Consider the following 19,211-nt stretch of genomic DNA (forward strand, 5'->3'; position numbering starts at 1 on the left):
GTAATGCTGCACAAGGGAGACAGGTGGATCAGCCATATCAGGAATTTACATGGAAATAAAATATGCCACTTGTAAAACCATGACCGAGGCAGCAGTACTGCCATTTATGTGCATTTTTATGACCCTTTGGCAACCTAACTCGCATCGTTGTTACCAGAAGGAAATAAATACCCAAGTTAAATGTGCTTGGACCACAAGTCCTGGCCTTGTTAGTTTGTGGCATTGAATGGTTTGCAACTGCAGACAGGTGGTTTTGCCACCTGTCACCTTTTTCTATGTGCAATGAAAAATGTTGTTAGCTTTGTACAAGCTGATGGATTGCACATGGTTCCTGCTATTGAGGAGGTCTTGGTTCCATGTGCAGGGGAGGAGAGAGAGCCTGTGTTTGTGTCTGAGTCCAGTTTTGGGGTAGCATTGATGAGGAGGGGATGTGGGGCTGTTTTCTTGGGCCATTAGGAGAGAAATTGAAAGAATTGTGAGTTTTGAGGATTTCTGTAGTTATTAAATTATTAAGTAGTTAAAATACATAGTTATTCCTCCTGCTCCAATGAAATACCATTTTTCACATTAGCAATGATACTCAGAAGTCTGAAGACTAACTATAAGGCAATTCTTGAATAACTTAAAATCTTTGACTACTGTGTGCTTTCAGAAATTTCTAATTCTTGCTTCTTTTTCCTCTGTGCATTTCCAGTAAGTAGATTTAGATCTCTTTTTAGAATGTGTTACTGGCTGAAACTGGTTGTTATTTTTATAATCGTAGTTCTACGTTTTTATTTCAGTTTAAACTGACTTTATTAAACTCTAGTAAAGCAAAGAAATCCTGGTCTCTGGACCCACATTAAAATTGAGTGGGGGATGAAAAGTAGGCATTAAAATAATAAATCGTCAATCTTTTTTGGTCTACATATTTATTTTTAAAAGATTTTTAGGGAATGATGGATTATAAACTTTGACATCAACAAAGATGTTTTAGCTGTATTGGCGCAAGTATGTGAGAGGCCCCCAGGTCACCTCTTCCTTCTTGCTTGCTCTTTTGTTGTTGCCTGTGCACTGTGGCTGTACAGTGCTCCAGCTGGGGTTTGCTATAGGTAGTTGCACAGGTATATAGTGAAATAGGGTGAAAAATTGTGCTGCTTGACTTTAGTGAAGAGCAAAACCAAATGTGCTCTCAACCTTTGTACAGCAATAAAGATTTATGGTTGGGCTAATGAGCAGCTTTTTTGAACCATAAATTACAGTTTCTCCAAACGTACTATAAAATAAAGTCTTTTGCTCTTGCTGATTTCATAATGCATAGGTTCATAGCATCACTTCTAGAAACTTGAAAGTATTTAAAGTCTTGATTTTCAGTTATGATTTATTTCTACAGGTAGAAATGGTTAATGTTAAGGAAGAGAAAGACTATTTTAGAATTCTAGGTGTGTTTTACATTTAAATGATTCTAGTTATTATGGCACTGTTTGTTTACTTTTAAGAGAGTGCTAATCTGATTTAACCTTTCTAAGCTATATGATACCATTGTTATTGAAGAAAAAGCCACAGTTCCCTGTAGACTAATAAAAACCTGTGTTCCTAGGTAATTGAGTGCCCCGATAATGTTTCAAGCTCACGTTATTTTTGCTCGTGTCAACTTACTGGTTCATTATATTGAAAAGAATTAGATATCTCACAGGGCAGCCTATTGTCCTGTGTAGCGGAGGTTTTTTCAGATATGTAGTACAGTCACAGGTGTGAGGGAGCAAATGCTGTTAAGTAAGAATATAGTAAGTAGCATAGGGAATGCCCTTTAGCAGTTGATAGGAGTTGATAGTAGTTCACTGAGAAGTGGAAAACTTTAACTCCTGTGGATTTCAGGATAGCTGAATCTTGACTTTTACAAGGAAAGCAACCATCTAAACACATGGTAAAGAAACCGCAAATTACATTCATACAAGAGAGCAATGGAGAACTAAGTATCTGTGGTGTGCTGAGTAGTGTTGTGATGGGCTGAGCTACTTTTGATCTGAGAAAAGTCTTAATTTTTCTTTTCTAAGGAGATTGAATATTTTGGAGGGTTTTTTTTTTGGTTTATTTAATATGTTCGTTTATTGTTCTAGAGATTTTAAAGTAACTATGATCATCTTAGATATTAGCCACAATGAACATCCATAAGTTAAGCTTGATAAAATCTGAAGCCTGCATACGGCATCTTAAAAAGAGTGGTTGCTTGCTTAGCTGCATTTTTCAAACCCATTTTCAACAGAAATATCAATAATCTCCAGAAATTAAAACCCAGTATTGCTAGTCTTACAATATACACATTTCTTTAGCATCAGCAGGTAGAATGGATTTAAATTATCTTAATTTTTAATGCATTTCCAGTTGTAACAAAAATAGATTATTTAGAAGAGCATCAAACAAAAGAATGCTCATTTACTTTGTGTGTCTTAAAATACTTAAAGCAAGGAGAAATACAGCCTGGACTTAGTAAAGATAAAGGTAATGTTTAAGCTGCTTACTTATTGCAAATGGATTTAAGAGTTTAAAATTTTCCAAACCAATGCACAGTGTGGCATCCTATTTATAAGATTTGCTTTCCATGCTTTCTGTGTTATGTTAAATTCTGATACTTTTCAGTGTGCTATTTATGTTTTATGTTGATCAACCGAAAATCTGTTGGGTGTACTCTATTGTACACTCTTGTTGAATTCATATTGTCCAAATCTATGACTGTAAATACATGATATGCTAAAATATTTGGTACCAGTGCACAAGACTACTTAAAATATGAAAGAATTGAGAAATGCCAAATGTGTCTATACAAAATATATACCTTCAGTAGACATAATGGCAGTTGTATTTCTAAATATTAGAGACACATAGTAACACTTTTTGTCTTAAAAAGTAATAGTCTTCACCATCACTAAGAAATAGTTGAGGATTTACATACGGGTAAATCGGCATTTCAGTTAAATGTTTTAAAGCATGGTAGCCTCAAAATTGGATCCACTAAAACTGGACTGAAGTTTGTGTTAACTGGAATCTTGTGTGTTGTGTCCCCCTAGGAGGAACAGGCTGCTAAACTCAAAGCTGAGAAGATTAGGGTTGCATTAGAGAAGATTAAAGAGGCACAAGTGAAAAAGGTACTGGTTTGTAAGATCTTTATTTTATAGTTTTTCACCTGGAAAATGCAGACAAAATTCTTCTCATGTGTGTCTGTTACCCTTAAGTTGCCCTAAATAAAATAAGAACACTACTGTTCTGATCTTGAGTGGTAATGTACTTTTTTATCTAGATGGGACCTAATCAAGAAAACCCTAGCATATAGAATGCCATTATGTTTTTCTTAAGGAATAGCTCATTTTGCAGCTAGTGTGCATTGAGAAGACTTTGCCAACTTTACCCAGAGCTGAAACAAAGGTCTTCTAGCCTCCTGAAATTGTCTTCATATACTAAGCAGTCACACATTTAAAATTAGGGTCTGTTTTCTTGACAGACCCCTTCCCATTATGCATAGCAGGATTTTCCAGTGATAAATGGAATACGAGCATTCCAGGCTACAGACAGTGGTTAGCAAGTGGAGAAAGTCTACTGACATTACTTGATGCACTCTCAAAGAATATAAAGTGTTCCCTTGAAATTTAGCATTCTTATTTTACATTTGGAGTTTTTCAGTAGATTAAAAAGCCTTTCATATTTACTGTTTATGTGTCAAAAGCTGAATTAATGTACTGGTTGGAAGATGGGAATTAACAAGCCAACCAGTGTCTTACATTTAGTTGTAATTAGTTTAGCTAATTTTTTAATTAGTAACTTTAATTAGTTAGTTTAATTTTAACTTTTTAAAGTTTAACTTTTTAAAGTTAAAAAGTTACAACTTTTCCAGCTGAACAAGGTGTAAAAACGGAAGTAATGCTTGGCAAGAAGAATCAATTGTCTTACGTTTTTTGATTAGTTAAAAAATGGCTGCATTTTTCTTTCCTGGACAATGACCTCTTTAAAGTGCCTATGAAAAGCCATTGTGTTTTACAAGGAGAATTCTTTCCCACTGGTGCTTCATACACCTCAGAAAAAGATGATTTACTATAGGTGTACGGTTTACATAATCAGCATTTTCAGAAAATATGGAGGAAGTGGGCGGAAAGCTTGAATTTCAAATCTGAAAAATTCTGATCCTGTATGATGTTGTGCAGAACTCCATGTCTATGTTTGTTCCACCTAGATACCTAAGAAAAATTTTCACAAAGACACTGTATTAATCAGAACAGGACACTTAAGCAGGAGGGATTTTTTCCTTCTAGATACACAACTAAAGCATGTTGTCATTGTATTGGGAAGACCTTTATATTTACTCTCTCCTACTGAAGGAGAACAGTATCTTGTTAAGTGTCTGTGATGCGTCATCTAACCATCATTTATGGCTTTGTTTTGATTGAACTTAATATTTTATGCTATTTAAACAAAATCTTATAAAAAAAACCCAAGGTCTTAAAAAACATGGTTTTATTTGAAATGTGGAAAATTAATCCTCCTTCTTGTTATCCTAATTTTCTGCTTAATAGTTGGTGATCAGAGTCCATATGTCTGATGACAGCTCAAAAACAATGATGGTGGATGAAAGGCAGACAGTGAGACAAGTATTAGATAATCTGATGGACAAATCGCATTGTGGTTACAGTTTAGACTGGTCATTGGTGGAAACCATCTCTGAATTGCAAATGGGTAAGTAATAATTATAAATATTTATAATTCTTATTGATATAATACTTGTCTATATGTCCTCAGAACGATTTAATTTCTTGTCTTTATAATGTTCATCGTCCCATTCATTATTGTAGTAAATGGTCATTCATGTAATAAAGCTCATGAATGGTGCTGTTTCAGAATGATCTAGAAATGTTTTCTTTATGATTTTAGCATATCTAAATTCTAAGGTGTGATATAGGAATTTTACTAATGTCTAGTCACTGAACCTCTTGGTTTTCTTGTGTTCTTCACAGAAGAAAGAGGTAAGGGATAAAAAGCTTACCATGCATCATCCTCTTTGTAAATAGTATCTTGTACTGATTCTAATAGCTTTTATTACAAAAAGCTGTCTGCATTTTTTTGCTTTTAAATATTTTAATGCAATTGGCAATATGGCTTTAAGGGCAGTTGAAGCCCCTTTGTGCTGCGTTGCACGTACCACGATGTCGGTTGTTCATTTAGCCAATATACCATTGGAATGCAACAGAAGGGGAAAAATGATAGAAAAACAATATTAATCTCCATAATCAGAAAATAATTACATCAGAGAGCTATTGAGCCCAGACTGAACCCAAATATGCAAATTAATATTTCCTCTCTCCTTTGGTGAAACCTTTTCTATTTGAGGCAGTGTAGCATGTTAACTTTGCTTATTGTTAGACAAAAAAGGCCATTGTAGGGTGACAGGGTGTCCTTTGAATCTTCTGCTTTTCATATGAAAAAGAGATCTTACTAAGCTCAAAACGTTAACATTTTAATAAATGAAACCTTGAAAGTTACCCAGTTTTTGAAACCAGAAAGAATTTGCACAAATTCTACGTAAATCCAAACTGAGTATATAAAAATCAAAGGTGTAATTCTGTAACATTTTACAATGAGAATAGTATCAATAAAAACTTTATTAATACTGCAATAGTTTTATGTTTCTATCACTGAAAAACCTCTGAATGTGTAGGTGGCAGGATCCTGAACACAAGGTCTTTTCCATCAAAGATTTGCTTTCATAAGACACTTTCATTCACTGTGCAGCCTGGAAAGAATAGAGGAAAAAATACTAGAATTTTTTTTTCAACTTCTGTTAGAAACGAAGAGCTAGGCTGCAGACCGAAAGATAAACTGATATTTATCCAAATTAACACTGCAACTGAACTGATTTTGGAATGAAATGAGGGTTAACATCTTGTTGGGTGTTTTGCAAGTATATGCTTGTCCTACTGTATGGGCTCAGTGACACACTGGGAATGACAGAATTTGCTGTATTGAAAATTTTAAGTTAAAGAACATCATATATTATAATTACAGAATTTTAAATTCAGACTACAACGTGATAAACCTAAGAGAGATGTAATAGGGTAGAATTAATTTTCCTCTTCCATTCTTCAGTTTGGCTTTCCTTGATCCTTGATGCAGCAGCTGTTGGGTAGTTTTTCATAGAGTTCACGTGTATGTGTTTTTAATAGACAATCCAACATGCAGCTTATTTGATTAATGATATTTACTGGAACTTGAAAAACAATTACAGCAAAGCCTGTTGTGTTGTTGTGTAATTGCGTTACGTTAGTTTGCCAGTGGTTCATCTTCTGAAACATTCTTTTCTGGCAATGCTTATGTGAGAGGAAGGAATTCCTTTACTATATTTTCCTTTAGCAAGACACAGAAGACCTATGTACCATCAGAGTGTATTTTACCATGTTGTCTTGTCAGCTGATCGCTCATTAATTGCACAGTTCAATACAATGCAGTGAAAGCTTTAAGTTAACAAGCTGTGGAGAAAGACATGAGGCCTGTGGAGTTCCTGATTGTCTTTGCATTTTATGTGGTCTGCTTCAAATGTGTGTGGTTAATGAGTTTTTGAAGTCTGATTTAGGTACACATTCTTGATGTAGAAGGCCACCTGTTGCTATCTAATGGTCTAACCAGGAGCTTTATATGTATTTGCAGAAGAACTCAGTGATACTGTTTCCAGAATGCAGAATTAAATTCTTTGTCCAGTTTTACCCTGCAAGTTTGTAACAGAAACAACTGTGGAAGGTTTCTTTTGGTTGGGACAAAGGTTGTTTCCACTTTTTCAGTTAGAGCGGAGTAGGTCTATGAAGTGTCTGTCAGGTACAATGTTTGAATTTTAGTGAGTAGGCTTAATAATAGGAACATTGTATTATATGCAGTTTTGCATACTGTAAGCACATAAACACTCACTGAATATGTTGTTTCATATTTGAGTGAAGTTACAGTTCTTGCAGTAACGGTTGATACGTTTTGAAGGCTATCTAGTTTCACTTACTAGGCTCGGGTGAGATTTCAGCTTTTGTATCACAGTCCTCTGAAGCTTTTTTGTTTTATTCTTCTGTTAGGTAACACCTTTTTTTACTTTCTTGGAAGACAGTATTGCTGTGTTGCTGATAGAGCTTGATGGAAGTCGTGAGTTAAAACTTGAAAACTTAGAAAGATCTCACTGAGACCGCAGTAGTGTTGTGTTGTCATCTCAAACCTTAATTCATTCCCTACCGATGACATTTTGTTGCATTCACTCTGCTTAGTATTCTTAGTTACTAAAGATGTTGAAATGTCATCTGTCATCTCAGTCTTCATTAACGATAGCTCCTAGGTCTGGATGTGATCAGTGCCATATACCTTCTGTAAAAATGTGGTGTAATTGTGGAAAAAAACATGTTCTGCTTTCAGATGCAATTGAAAGGTCAAGCAAGTTCCGAAGTATTCCAAAAGAAGTAATTTGCTGAAATGCCACTGTGTGGCCTATGTGGAGAGGGAACAAATTGCAGAAAGCAAGATTCTACATCTATGTCTTTGAAAGGAGGAGAAAGTTGGTCTAATGGTTTCTCAAAGATGTATTTTTCTTTATTTTAGAGTAAGGGTTTTAAGATATTTCTCTACCGTTTCAGTAAATTTTCCTCTTTTTTTTTTCTTCCCCTCTTCTTTTGCCTGTTTTTCAGTATCTTGTACTAGTGATAACTATTTCAACAGAGTCAAAACTCAAGAGTTCTCAGAAGCCATTGTTGATTCATCATTAAGTCAGTGAGATAGATTGTAAGAAATAGACAGTGTCAGTTTTCAGACATCTACAATACCCCCACTAACTGGGTATTCTGCATTTCAGAGCTATTTTGTTTTCCTCTGACTATTGTCTTACTACTTTTTTTGATACTTTACGAGTGAGATAGTGATTGGGGATGTAGAACCAAATTCTGCGCTGAAAAAGCGGCCTAATAAATTCCTGCCAGGATTGTGTGGACCAGAGTACATAAAAATGTGATAACCTTCTTATCTGTACTTAAAACTTTTGAAATATTGTCATTTGAGTCTGCTGTGTTCATGTGGGATGGTAGGCTTTGTCAGGTAAAAAAAAAAGAAAAATACTTCATGTATTGATGGAACTTACGCCTGAAGAGACAGAAGTGAATGTGTTGTGTGAGTGTATATGTAGAATTTAACCAGGCATGTCTGAAAGTTGGCTAAGTTCTTTACATTTCTTAGTATGAACTTCTTCCCCATTTTAGTAGGCCTTGAACTGTGTTTTCTCTACATATATGCCTTGTCTCCCAGATTTGACTGCAGAGTAATTTCTATCACAGTATGTGACAGATTCAAATGTATTTGCTCCCTTGTTATTGCTGCAGAAAGGATCTTTGAAGATCATGAAAATTTAGTTGAAAATCTTCTGAACTGGACAAGAGATAGTCAAAACAAATTAATGTTTGTGGAACGCATAGAGAAATATGCACTTTTCAAGAATCCCCAGGTAAGCCTGAGAATCAACATGAATGCATGTGTGCATGCAAGGATGCACACCTGATTGCAGTTTTTTACTTTTTTGGCAGCATTAATTTCCATACTTTTATTTTGATACTTGCCTGTGTCTTAAAATGTCAGGCAACTTTCACGTTTCAGCACCGTGTGCATTGACATTGTGGATGGCACAAAATCAAGTCCCTAGCAGAAAACTATGAGCTGAAACAATCTTTTTGCTAATGTGTTTGTGGGTTGTTTTAATGGAGGTGAAGGCAAGCAGTTTCATGGCATTTACACCAATACTTAGTGCTGTTCAAATACGTAAATATGCAAAGAGAAAAGATACCGCTAATAGTAATGCCTCTCCAGTGTACATTCTTACATTGCTTTAGTAATGTAACGGGAAGAGAAAATCGAAGAGAATAGCTACTCCATGGCCAGATGGCAAATGAAGAGAAGAGAGCATCTGTCCTTCCCTGTGGAAGCTGGGACCTGCCCCTATTCACCTGCGTTTGCTGTTTCCTGGCTAGGAAAGCAAAGGCCCCTCTTCTCTCTCAGATGGCCTCAAAGGCCCCTCATCTATCAAGTGGTAGCTACGGGTCTGATAGCTGGCAGCAGTTCCATATTGTAAGGGAGTGGATGAAAAGAAACAGAAAAGCAGAAGGTGATTTCTGAAGAATTTGAATTGAGATATGTGGATATGGTATCGCTTGACCTCTCAGTTCTTACCTAATGTATTCCCTCTGGGGTCACAGATTGTTCTTATATCTGTATGGCCTCTATGTGGTAATGTGTTGGATTTAAACTGAGTATCAGTTTTGCATGTTTATCCTTTGGGACACCGTCTGTGTACTTTATTTATTTATTTTTAAAGCAAGAATTGAAAACCAGGTCGTCTTCAAGTGTTTTGCAATGAAGCAGAAGCACGTAGTTGATATAGTTACTGTCAGTACATATGGTAGGCACTGTCATCAAGAATGAGGTACCAGCATGAACCCAATATTTCCCTTTGGTTTAAAATATTGAACTGGCTAAACTTCGTTGAGTATGTTTGGGGTCTTTCCTAGTAAGAGGAAGATTTTCATTGTCCCAGTTCTTTCGAAGCTGAAGAAGAGTACAAAACTTATAATAAGAGACAGTACCTATGCATAGTTATTATACATATATGCATATATATGTCTTCATTTTAGAAGACAAGGAGTATTTAGTAATTCTTCATGAAAATATAAATATTTTTGTTCAGCAAAGCTGTCAGGGCAAGGTAGAAAGAAGTACATTGCTTCTGAGCGTGCTTCTTTGAACACATAAATAATGGCAGTATGTAACAATTGTAAAGATCTCTGGTTTTTACATATTTTTATTGTGGGGTTTTGAAGTTCATAGTATTTTTATCTCTGGATGCATTGTACCAGGCAGCTGTTTATTTTGTGGAAAGCCAGGTTAACGTTGTTATAAGGCTGTTACATATGAATATAGACTGATTGATATTTATGGAAGAGGTGGCTATAACTTAGTTCCATGAATTATTTAGCAGTCTAACGGGTAGTTTCAATTGGACTACAACTTTTTTTTTTAAGTTAGTGTATTGCTCTTAGATAATTGCTGGGTTTTTTTCTTGCTGCTACAGAAAGGTAAATGAGAAATGTTGTTTGGCTTGATTTCAGAATGCCTATAGAAATATTAAGCTTTCTCTTGTTACAGAACTATCTTCTGGGGAAGAAAGAAACTTCTGAGATGGCGGACAGAAATAAAGAGGTGCTGCTAGAGGTAAGACTGCCGAAACAAAAAGGGCATAGTGGTCATTTCAGAGCTTGAAGCTAAAGTCTAAAAGATTGTGGTGATTAAAATTGATGGATGGAGCTGAATGTAATTCCGGAACAATTGTGAATGGAATGTGTTCCATTTTTGAGATAAATGGCTGTTTTAATGTTACCCTGTTTCAGATGTCATTAATAAAAATGTGTCTCTATTTTGTTTAATAACTAAAATACCATACACAGTGATAATCAAAATGAGGTTACCTGTAAATATGGCTGGCTAAAACCAGTTGAAATTTGCACAGCTGTCACTTGTTGTTTTGACCTGTGCTGGTAGAGATTTTTCTTATGAGTACTCTCCAAATTGTTATTCTCTACAGAACTCTATGGAATTGGTTCAGTGACTGGTCTATGTTAATATTATAAATTTTGTTAGTTTGCAAAGCAGTTAAAAATGGTTTCAATTACATTTTAAAATAAACAACCAAATATTATATTTTAAAAAATGAGTGACAGAAAAGGCAGTCAATTAATATTGAACACATGAAATAGGTTACAGAACGAAGGACAAAAAAAATGTCTGCAGCAAATAAATCAAACAGCAAACATAGCTTCTGTAAGCTGGAAAGTGAATGGATTTGTGACATGTTTGTAGACATGTACCCCTACTGAAGTGTCATAGCTTCTGTTTGATTGATTCCACAGAACAATGATTATGATTTCAGTAGTTAACACAAAAGTAAATATTTTGGGTATTTAATTTTGGACTATACTAAATACAATTTAACTTTATAGTAGCATATGCATGCTCTTTAGTATACTATTAATATGGGTTTTAGTAAGTGGTCGTGTGAGTATAGTGGATAAAAAAAGATGCCTGAAGCAGTGACATGCAGAGAGTTGTAATTGTCTAATCCTTTCTGTCTTGTACAGTTACTAATAAATCTGTGCTGCATATTAATCTGGATTGTATTTAAAGTGTTTGTTTTCTTCTGTTAGCTTTTCACAGATAGAACCTTAACAGAAATTGTACCGTGGGCAATTGGTAGCAAGAAAAGTATATGGAATGAATTATAGATGTATCTGATGGATATGTAATTAGGTTTTGTGTATACTTAGACTTCTGAGACTATACCTGTAAGGTGACCTCGTGACTAAAGCCAGTAAAGCTGTTGGGAGATCTGTTACTGATCAGCGGTTAGAAAATCTTTACAGTAGCTGCTAATATTTTTGTTGTCATACTTGCACTGAGAAAATTCTAAGATCCCCTGTTGTGTTTGTCTGAATTACCTTATAGCTTCTACAGTTAATCTCTAATTCATATCGCTGCATGAAAAAATGTGCATTCCTTAGATAAAGAATCAAAACTTCAGTCATTAAAAACAAACCACTGCATGCTGTATATTCTGTTTTTCTCTCTTCTCAAACCATTGTTGTTATTGGCAGGAATGTTTCTGTGGAAGTTCTGTAACTGTGCCAGAGATTGAAGGAGTTTTGTGGCTGAAAGAGGATGGTAAGAAGTCTTGGAAGAAACGTTACTTTCTTCTTCGAGCTTCTGGAATCTATTACGTCCCTAAAGGGAAGGCAAAGGTATGCTGTTTTAAAGCAATTTTCCTGAATTGTTTATTGCTGGCAAATCGTGCACACAGGAGTCGGCCTTAAATTTTGGCTTCTCTCTGCTGTGCCTAGTGCCACATCACTGAATTAAAAATGCAGCTTTATCATGGGAATATTGTGTAAATTACTGTGGTGGCACTTGATATGAAACATCAAATTTAAAAATACAAAAAGACAAGGGTCTGCATTTTGAGTGAGGCTGGGGTTAAGGTGTTTAGAGACACTTGAGGAAAAATGATTGGTGGAGTTAAGAGGCTGTCTTTTGCTCAAGTAGAATTCAGATGAAGGACCAAATTGCACTGCAAATGCCAATCACAGAATAATCAGACCAACTCTGCAATCAGTCTGCATAGTTTCATTTGGTTTATTTAGTTCATATAAACGAGATTCTTTTCGGACTACTTTTTTGTGCTACATTTTTGGAAATCATAAATGTAATATCATTTCTTCAGTGTGACTTCTGTGTGTATCCGTAACAAAAAGTAAGCAGAAAGCTGCTACAAATGCCTTATAGCTTCAAGGCTGAGCTACTGTGAGTTGAAGGTGTCTGTAAACGCATCAGTCTTGACAGCACCAACCGTACCCCCGTACAGGAAGTCCACTTCCCACACAGCTGGCAGCGAAGAGGAAATCTCTGTTGGTGCAGCAGCTCCCTTTAGAGCTGAATACATCTCACGTGTTCTCTCCGCAGCCTTTTGCTTCATTAGAACAATCTATATGCAATACAGCCTGTTGAAATTTTGCATCCTTCAGTCGCTGCCAAACATCATTACAATTTTATTCACAGTCACACTGGAATTTGGACACCTTGATTATTACCAAAATAAAATGTAACCAACAGCTGTTAAAAAGTTAATGATCAGCCAATCCTATTTACTTTCTCCTGATACCAACTCTGAATAAACTTTAGTAGTCCGATGTAAAATGTTGTCAAAATGCAAAATGCAGCCAAACCACAAAAAAACCAGAGTGAATTTGGAAAAGGATATCCTGGTTAAAAATGAACATCAAATGCAAGAGTTTATGCATGGCTGTATCTCCTTCTTGCAAGTTTTCAAATCAGATTGAAACTAGACCTTAACTAGATGTTATGTTAGTATTGGATCTTAACACTAGACTGATTTTGTCAGTGTCTGGTTTTCTTCTAAAGATACTTTGTCAATTACTTTTTTTTTTATTATTATTTAATAGGTCTCACGGGATCTTGTGTGCTTTCTACAGCTAGATCATGTCAGTGTTTACTATGGACAGGATTATCGGAACAAATACAAAGCACCTACAGACTATTGTTTAGTGCTAAAGGTAACTTGTTAATTGTTCTGAAAATTCTCATACTGAAAGAGCAATTAAGGGGCTTGAAACATTTCCATACTAACCTTAGTCTCTTAGACTGACTACACTTCCTAATTGTAAGAGGTGATTAACACAATATTAATCTTCTGAGAGATTATAATTTAGAATACCCTTCCTCTAGTAATACAACAATTGGAAAACTATGCCTGTCAGTTTTCAGGGCAAATCTCTAAATTATCTTCATTCTGCACATGAGAAAAGTAAATTGCCGTAAGTTACAGTGACAATGAGAAAGCTATGTTTAACTGCATTTTCTGTGCAGTTGTAATGAGCCTCCTTGACAGAAATACATTAAAAACGATGAGAAAATGCCGTGTGGGGACTAGTGTAAAGGGAAGACATGGCTATGAATCACTTCCACATCAAGCTGACAGATTTCTTCCACCTGCCAGAAGATCCATGTGGATTGCAGGGTGGGGAAGGAAAAAAGATCGCAAAGAGCTGCAGCAGAATGGCTTTACTGAATTGATCTAGCACTCTAGGTTTCTCTCTTGACAGTGATCTTTCTTTACAAGCTGCTTAGGGAAAAATCAGAAGTACAGGGCAGTCTTGCAGTGATACTTCCATAGAACACTTTTTCAGCCTTTAGAAGTTTGGGGAGCCAGGGCGTGGATCTTGGCTGTTTGATAGCCCTAGGTGCAGTCTGACTCTTTGAGTATGCCTTGTCACTTACGGGATTCCAAGAAACTTTCAGAACGCAGCAGCAGCTGGGTACACTTGTACGCTCTTGTACTTGTTCTGAACCATCAGTGGCTTTCCATTTTATTTTCCTCTAGTTCTTGTATAGGAAGTGAACAGTTAGTGAACAATTGTTGCCTGTTCTACGTGCTCCTCATGACTGTGTAAACATTGTCTTACTTCCAGACTGGTGAGTCCCAGTCTGTCTATTTAATTGTTCATCATATGATTGTTGATCATACTCTAAAACATAACAGTAAATAAACTCTTTTTCTGTTTGGCAACTTTATACATTATTCAGGTTCAGTGAGATAATATCCCTTGAAACACTAATTCAGGAAGTTGCTGTCTTCTCAGAATGTAGGTCCAGAGTTGTGCAGAAACTGGTGTTAAAGAGTCAGGTCTACCCATATTGCCCAACCTGAGGGAAAAGGGGTGCTGTAAAGGAAGAAACTTCTGAGTGTAAAGGACAGATAGAAAGACCCGGTAGAAAAAAATGTTACAAAAGCAGTGAGCTGATGTTAAACTGTGAGCTTAATAACGTGAGTACTTCAGGCTATTTTAAATTGCATCAACTCTTCTCCCAGTCTCTCTCAACTCCCACACAGTGTTCAAAATGGTGTCAGTTCCTGCAAGATAGCTAGCTACAAAGCTATTTTAAAACAGGTTTTCACAGTATGTTCACAGCAAGTAAAGTGTCTTCATGGATTTGAAAATGGTGCAAGTACCAAGAGATAGTTATAGCTGCACTTAACACTTTTCCTTTGACCTCTTACATTCCCTGATCTGTAGCTCATGTGGTTTTGCGTTTGTCAGTAAATCAGAATGGTTTATGTGCCTGGATTGTGTGGCTGCCTGTCCACTGTGTGAAAAGAAGATTTCATCTTTCAACAGACAGGGCAACAGGCATTTGGACCCACTGAGAGGTAGATACTGAATATAAAATATGGGACATGATATTAAGGGAGAAAGGATACAGCTGAAACATGAAAAATATTTCCAGTTCTTCTAGGTCACTGGCACCGTTAATTGAATGCAATTAAAAGCAAAAATACCAGTGTTCGTTGGTATGTATAAATTCCTTGAAGTAAATTGATTTCTTACATATAACTTTCTATCCACATCATTTGAACAGGTTAACAATGAATTATTTTTTGGGATTTGTTGACCACACAGAGTAAACCAATCTCTTATCTAAGTAGATTTTTCAAAAAAAAAATTAGTATTGCCATTCTGTACATAAAGACATGAAAATGTTACAGTCCAAGTCTAACATGTCTAAATTGTCCCTTTATTTTAGTAAATGAATGGAGTAGCATTAGTCAGGTAACTTAACACAAAATGAAGCTGCTATTTTAGCATGAAACTGATGAATACCAAGTTACTATATTAAGCAGGATTGAGTTCTGCCTTTCTCAATTCTTAAAGTGTTATATCAGTGTTTTATATTAGTACCAATGTATAGAAGCCATACTTTTTTTAAATAGAAACTCAGTTTTGTGCCACAAAGATTCACTAAGCTGGGAAATATCTCTAAAACACGAACATATTTTTGGAGAGGTGAACAGCAAATACAAACTGAAAGGCCAGTTCTCACTGAAGTCCAAAATGGATTTGTCTTTGCATGTTTGCTTCCTTTATTTATCTTGAACCTTACTGTACAAGACAGATGCTGTGCTGTTTTTAAATATAACATTTGTATGCTAGTATATAATATTAGCTCCCTGGTCCTAAATATTAAATTTCTGAGAGGTTCTTCTATTTCTATATAGCCAAATTTTTGAACAAGTCCAGGAAAAAGATGGCTTGTTAGTCAGTAATTTTTTGTGCTTCTGTAGACTCTTCTTTGTTATACAACATGTATGTGAAAGAGGCTGGTAGTGAAAAATGAAAACAATTATCTAATGTCATCATTAAATTAGTTATTATGTTCTGTTTATGGAGATAAATATGTTCATGTTCATTTTGGACTATCATGTTCATTGGAAGCCAACAGGAGAAAATACTCTGAAAAGAGATTAAAAGGTCTTTGAGATATGTTTCAGTCTTCAGTAAAAACAAATACCTACAATCATCTAGCATCTGTGTCACTGAACTGTAAGCTAACAGAGGGAATGATAAGAACTTGAGTATTCAGCGTTGTCTGGACAGGTGAGACACACATGACTTCTACAGCATGGACAGGAAACAACTGAATAATCCATCCAGAATAATTTCCACTGTCTGATATTTTAAAAATACCCATTTCTTTCTTGACTGCTGGATTGATAAATTCTTTTTTTATATGTGCATGTGGGAGCAGCAGGTATTTTGGATGATAGTCAATAGGGTGGGGGCCTTGAAGGCTCTACAAGCTGAAAATAGGATTGTGCTTAACAATTTGTGTAGTGTCTCACTCAAGCCATACAAAAGCAGAGAAGACCAGTGTGTGTTTTTCGCTCCAGTTTGTTTTGGTGTGAGATGAAGGTGAAGTATCAGTGGTCTCCTTCGGTGGTGAGTTAGCCCACAGAGCAGTGAAAGGAGACCACTCTTTATGCTTTGGCAGTCTCTTGCCTGTGTTTAGGAAAGGTTTGTACAAGCTGACACTGTTCTGACCACTTGGCTTGAAAATATGAAGGTCTCTGAAGAGCCTTACAGGTGCAGAAGACTGCTGGTTAAAAGGTACAGCACAAGAATAACTGAAAGATTCACCCTTTCTTAGTGTTTCAAACCTGAAGTCAGTGCATGCTGGACACGGTGCCAGTCTGTGTGTGAGGCAGTCCCCACTGCCACCTCCTGAAGTACTCTCAAACATTTTTAAGTGGGCTCAGATGCGGACTACTGTTGAAGAGCTTCCAGCATTAAGTTTGTCTGTATAGACCTCAACAGATAAATGGCTTTCCTTGCATTCCTAGCTATTAAAATATTGATGAGGATTAACAATTTTTCTGCAGCATCCTCAGATCCAGAAGAAATCCCAGTATATCAAGTATCTTTGCTGTGATGATGTAAGAACTCTACACCAATGGATTAATGGCATCCGCATTGCTAAGGTAACCTCCTCTAGGCAGTCTTGCACTGTTGGCATGAGTTGTTGTGATTATCTGTGTAAAACCATTTACAGTTACTAGCAAAATACATGCTAAATCAAACTACCCTCTGTTTAACTATTCTGAATGTGAAAGGTACAATCCTCTTTACATATTGCATTACCTGGCAGAACGGTTAGGCTTTGTTGATGTGATAATTCAGTAACTGGGCCCTTTCTTCTTATTTCTGCTGCACATCTGTCACATGAGGAAGTTTTAACTGACACGGCTAGACTTTAACCAGTTCCCTTACAGATATTAAAAGGAAGGCTTATGGGAAAATAGAATTGAGAAAACAGAACTGTTTTCTAAGATGCCAAGGTTGGCTTAGTTTATTCACTGCCCCATTTTTTGCTTGATGCTGTCTCTTCTACCATAAACTGGTTTTCTTTCTTTCAGCAGTTTGTGGATAAACCAATCAATGTTGCCTGAGTTCCTTAACAGAGCCTGTTGTTTCTCTCTGGGGGGGGGAAAAGGTGAACTAGGGAAGCCAGAGAGAGGTGGAGCTCAACAGTCTGAAAAGGGTACACAGCCTATATAGAGTTGTTAAATGTGTTTGTCATTTTGCTTAGTACGGGAAGCAACTATACATGAACTATCAGGAAGCATTGAAGAGAACAGAATCTGCATATGACTGGACTTCCTTGTCTAGCTCCAGTATCAAGTCAGGCTCCAGCTCATCTAGTTTGCCAGGTAATAATGTGATCTGTGTCATAATAGAAAGATTTAATTACCTTTGTTATTACCCATTATCTGGAGACCTCAGGAGAGACTATTGCAGGAAATGGACTATTTCTCCAAAGTCTTTTATGCTATGTTTAATCCAAAACATAGACTTTATATTTAACATATTTTTATAAAACTTTTTTTATTATATTACTTGCAGCGGTGTATGGTTTTGGAACATACAGAACTTTCTTGCTCGCCTTTGAAAAATAATGTTTTTCTGCCGCTGAGAGAACTTTCATTCAAATTCCTGATGCATCTGTCTTCACCTTTTTGAAAAAAGAAATCAAATACATATTTTAATGGTGCATGAAGCGTGTGTGTATAGCTCTTAAACTGCTTTTGTTGACTGGAATATTTGAAGTTGGATAATGAGGAATACTCCCTGTCCAAAGGCAAAGATCCAGACAATCTCTTTAGAGACAAACTTTGAAAATACTGTTTCTGTTCCTGTCAAACTCTGTGTGCCTGCAGTAATATGCTCCGTTTTACCTCTCAGCAGGACTGGGACTGGTTTTTTGTAGTGCATAACAGTTTAAAAATTGATGAATGGTTTGTGTAGTCTCATTTCACTGTTCAGAGCTGACTGACGCTTTGCCAGCTTACTCTGAACCCTTAGGCAAGTTTCATTGAAAACGGGCTATTGTGTGAAAGGGTTTTGTCCGTCACAGATACAGTCAGGAAGTAATGCTGCTGAAGTGGAAAGGTTCAGAAAGTAGCCTGTGAGAATGAGCCAAGCAAATTCAGCCAAACTGGGAAGGCACTGTGATTTTTCAACTCTGTAGCACAGCTTGCCAGGTGTAGTGCTAAATTTTCAGTTACTGACAATTTCTCCATCCAAGCTGGGTGTTTTTCTGATAAATTTTTTTTTCTTGTGAGGAGCTGAGCCACAGCCCACCAGCCATGCATGTTCTGCCAGAGCTGCAGTCCAGCCTGTGCCTAGATGCTATTTTTCCCCAGGACAGCTTGGGACTACACAGAAAGCAGGTACCAGGCTGGATAAATTGGTCTGGCAGTTGCTGCTGTTGTCTTTTCAAGATACCCTGTGGACCCAGAGCACTAGTTGTGGGATGTGCATCATTCCTTCTCTTCCCTTGAGGAATGGAGCAGGCGGAAGCAGAGCGCTGCCTTGGCTAGCATGGTTTGCCTGCCCTCAGCCGATGTCCAGTGTCTTTCTAAGGCTGCGCGGGGAAGGAATGCTGGAGAGAGCAGACTGCATGCGTTGCATGAAATGAGGCTTTTCCCAAAGCGCAGGAGTGGTTCAGTGTTTCAGAACCTATTCAACTGTGGTGTGTTTTTACTTTGCAGCGTATCTGACACGCTGTCATCTTTATGGAGCTTCAGATTTGGTTAATACCAGGGATCTGTTGCACTGTTTTGTTTTCCAGACAGAATGGGCCTGGATGTGAGCTAGAGCTTATGCAGTGGTTAGTGGGAACAATGTCCTTTGGTGGGATAACATGTTTAATGATTGTGACCACTAAAATCACACAGGGTTGCATTATAAGCACACCAACTCTACTCTTAAATTCAGAAA

General features: G+C 36.7%; 1 protein-coding gene across 1 annotated transcript in view; it reads left to right on the top strand.

Annotated features, from left to right (window-relative positions):
• Positions 1-19,211, top strand: part of RAPH1 (Ras association (RalGDS/AF-6) and pleckstrin homology domains 1) — a 60,718-nt gene that overhangs the window by 28,733 nt on the left and 12,774 nt on the right. The window contains 8 exon segments of the mRNA XM_055718734.1: positions 3,048-3,125; positions 4,545-4,704; positions 8,364-8,485; positions 10,177-10,242; positions 11,679-11,822; positions 13,041-13,151; positions 16,814-16,912; positions 17,521-17,641. Of these exon segments, the coding sequence (XP_055574709.1) occupies positions 3,048-3,125; positions 4,545-4,704; positions 8,364-8,485; positions 10,177-10,242; positions 11,679-11,822; positions 13,041-13,151; positions 16,814-16,912; positions 17,521-17,641 (901 nt within the window).

Source organism: Falco cherrug, chromosome 8 (genome assembly GCF_023634085.1).
Source record: "Falco cherrug isolate bFalChe1 chromosome 8, bFalChe1.pri, whole genome shotgun sequence".
NCBI classification, from domain to species: Eukaryota; Metazoa; Chordata; class Aves; order Falconiformes; family Falconidae; genus Falco; species Falco cherrug.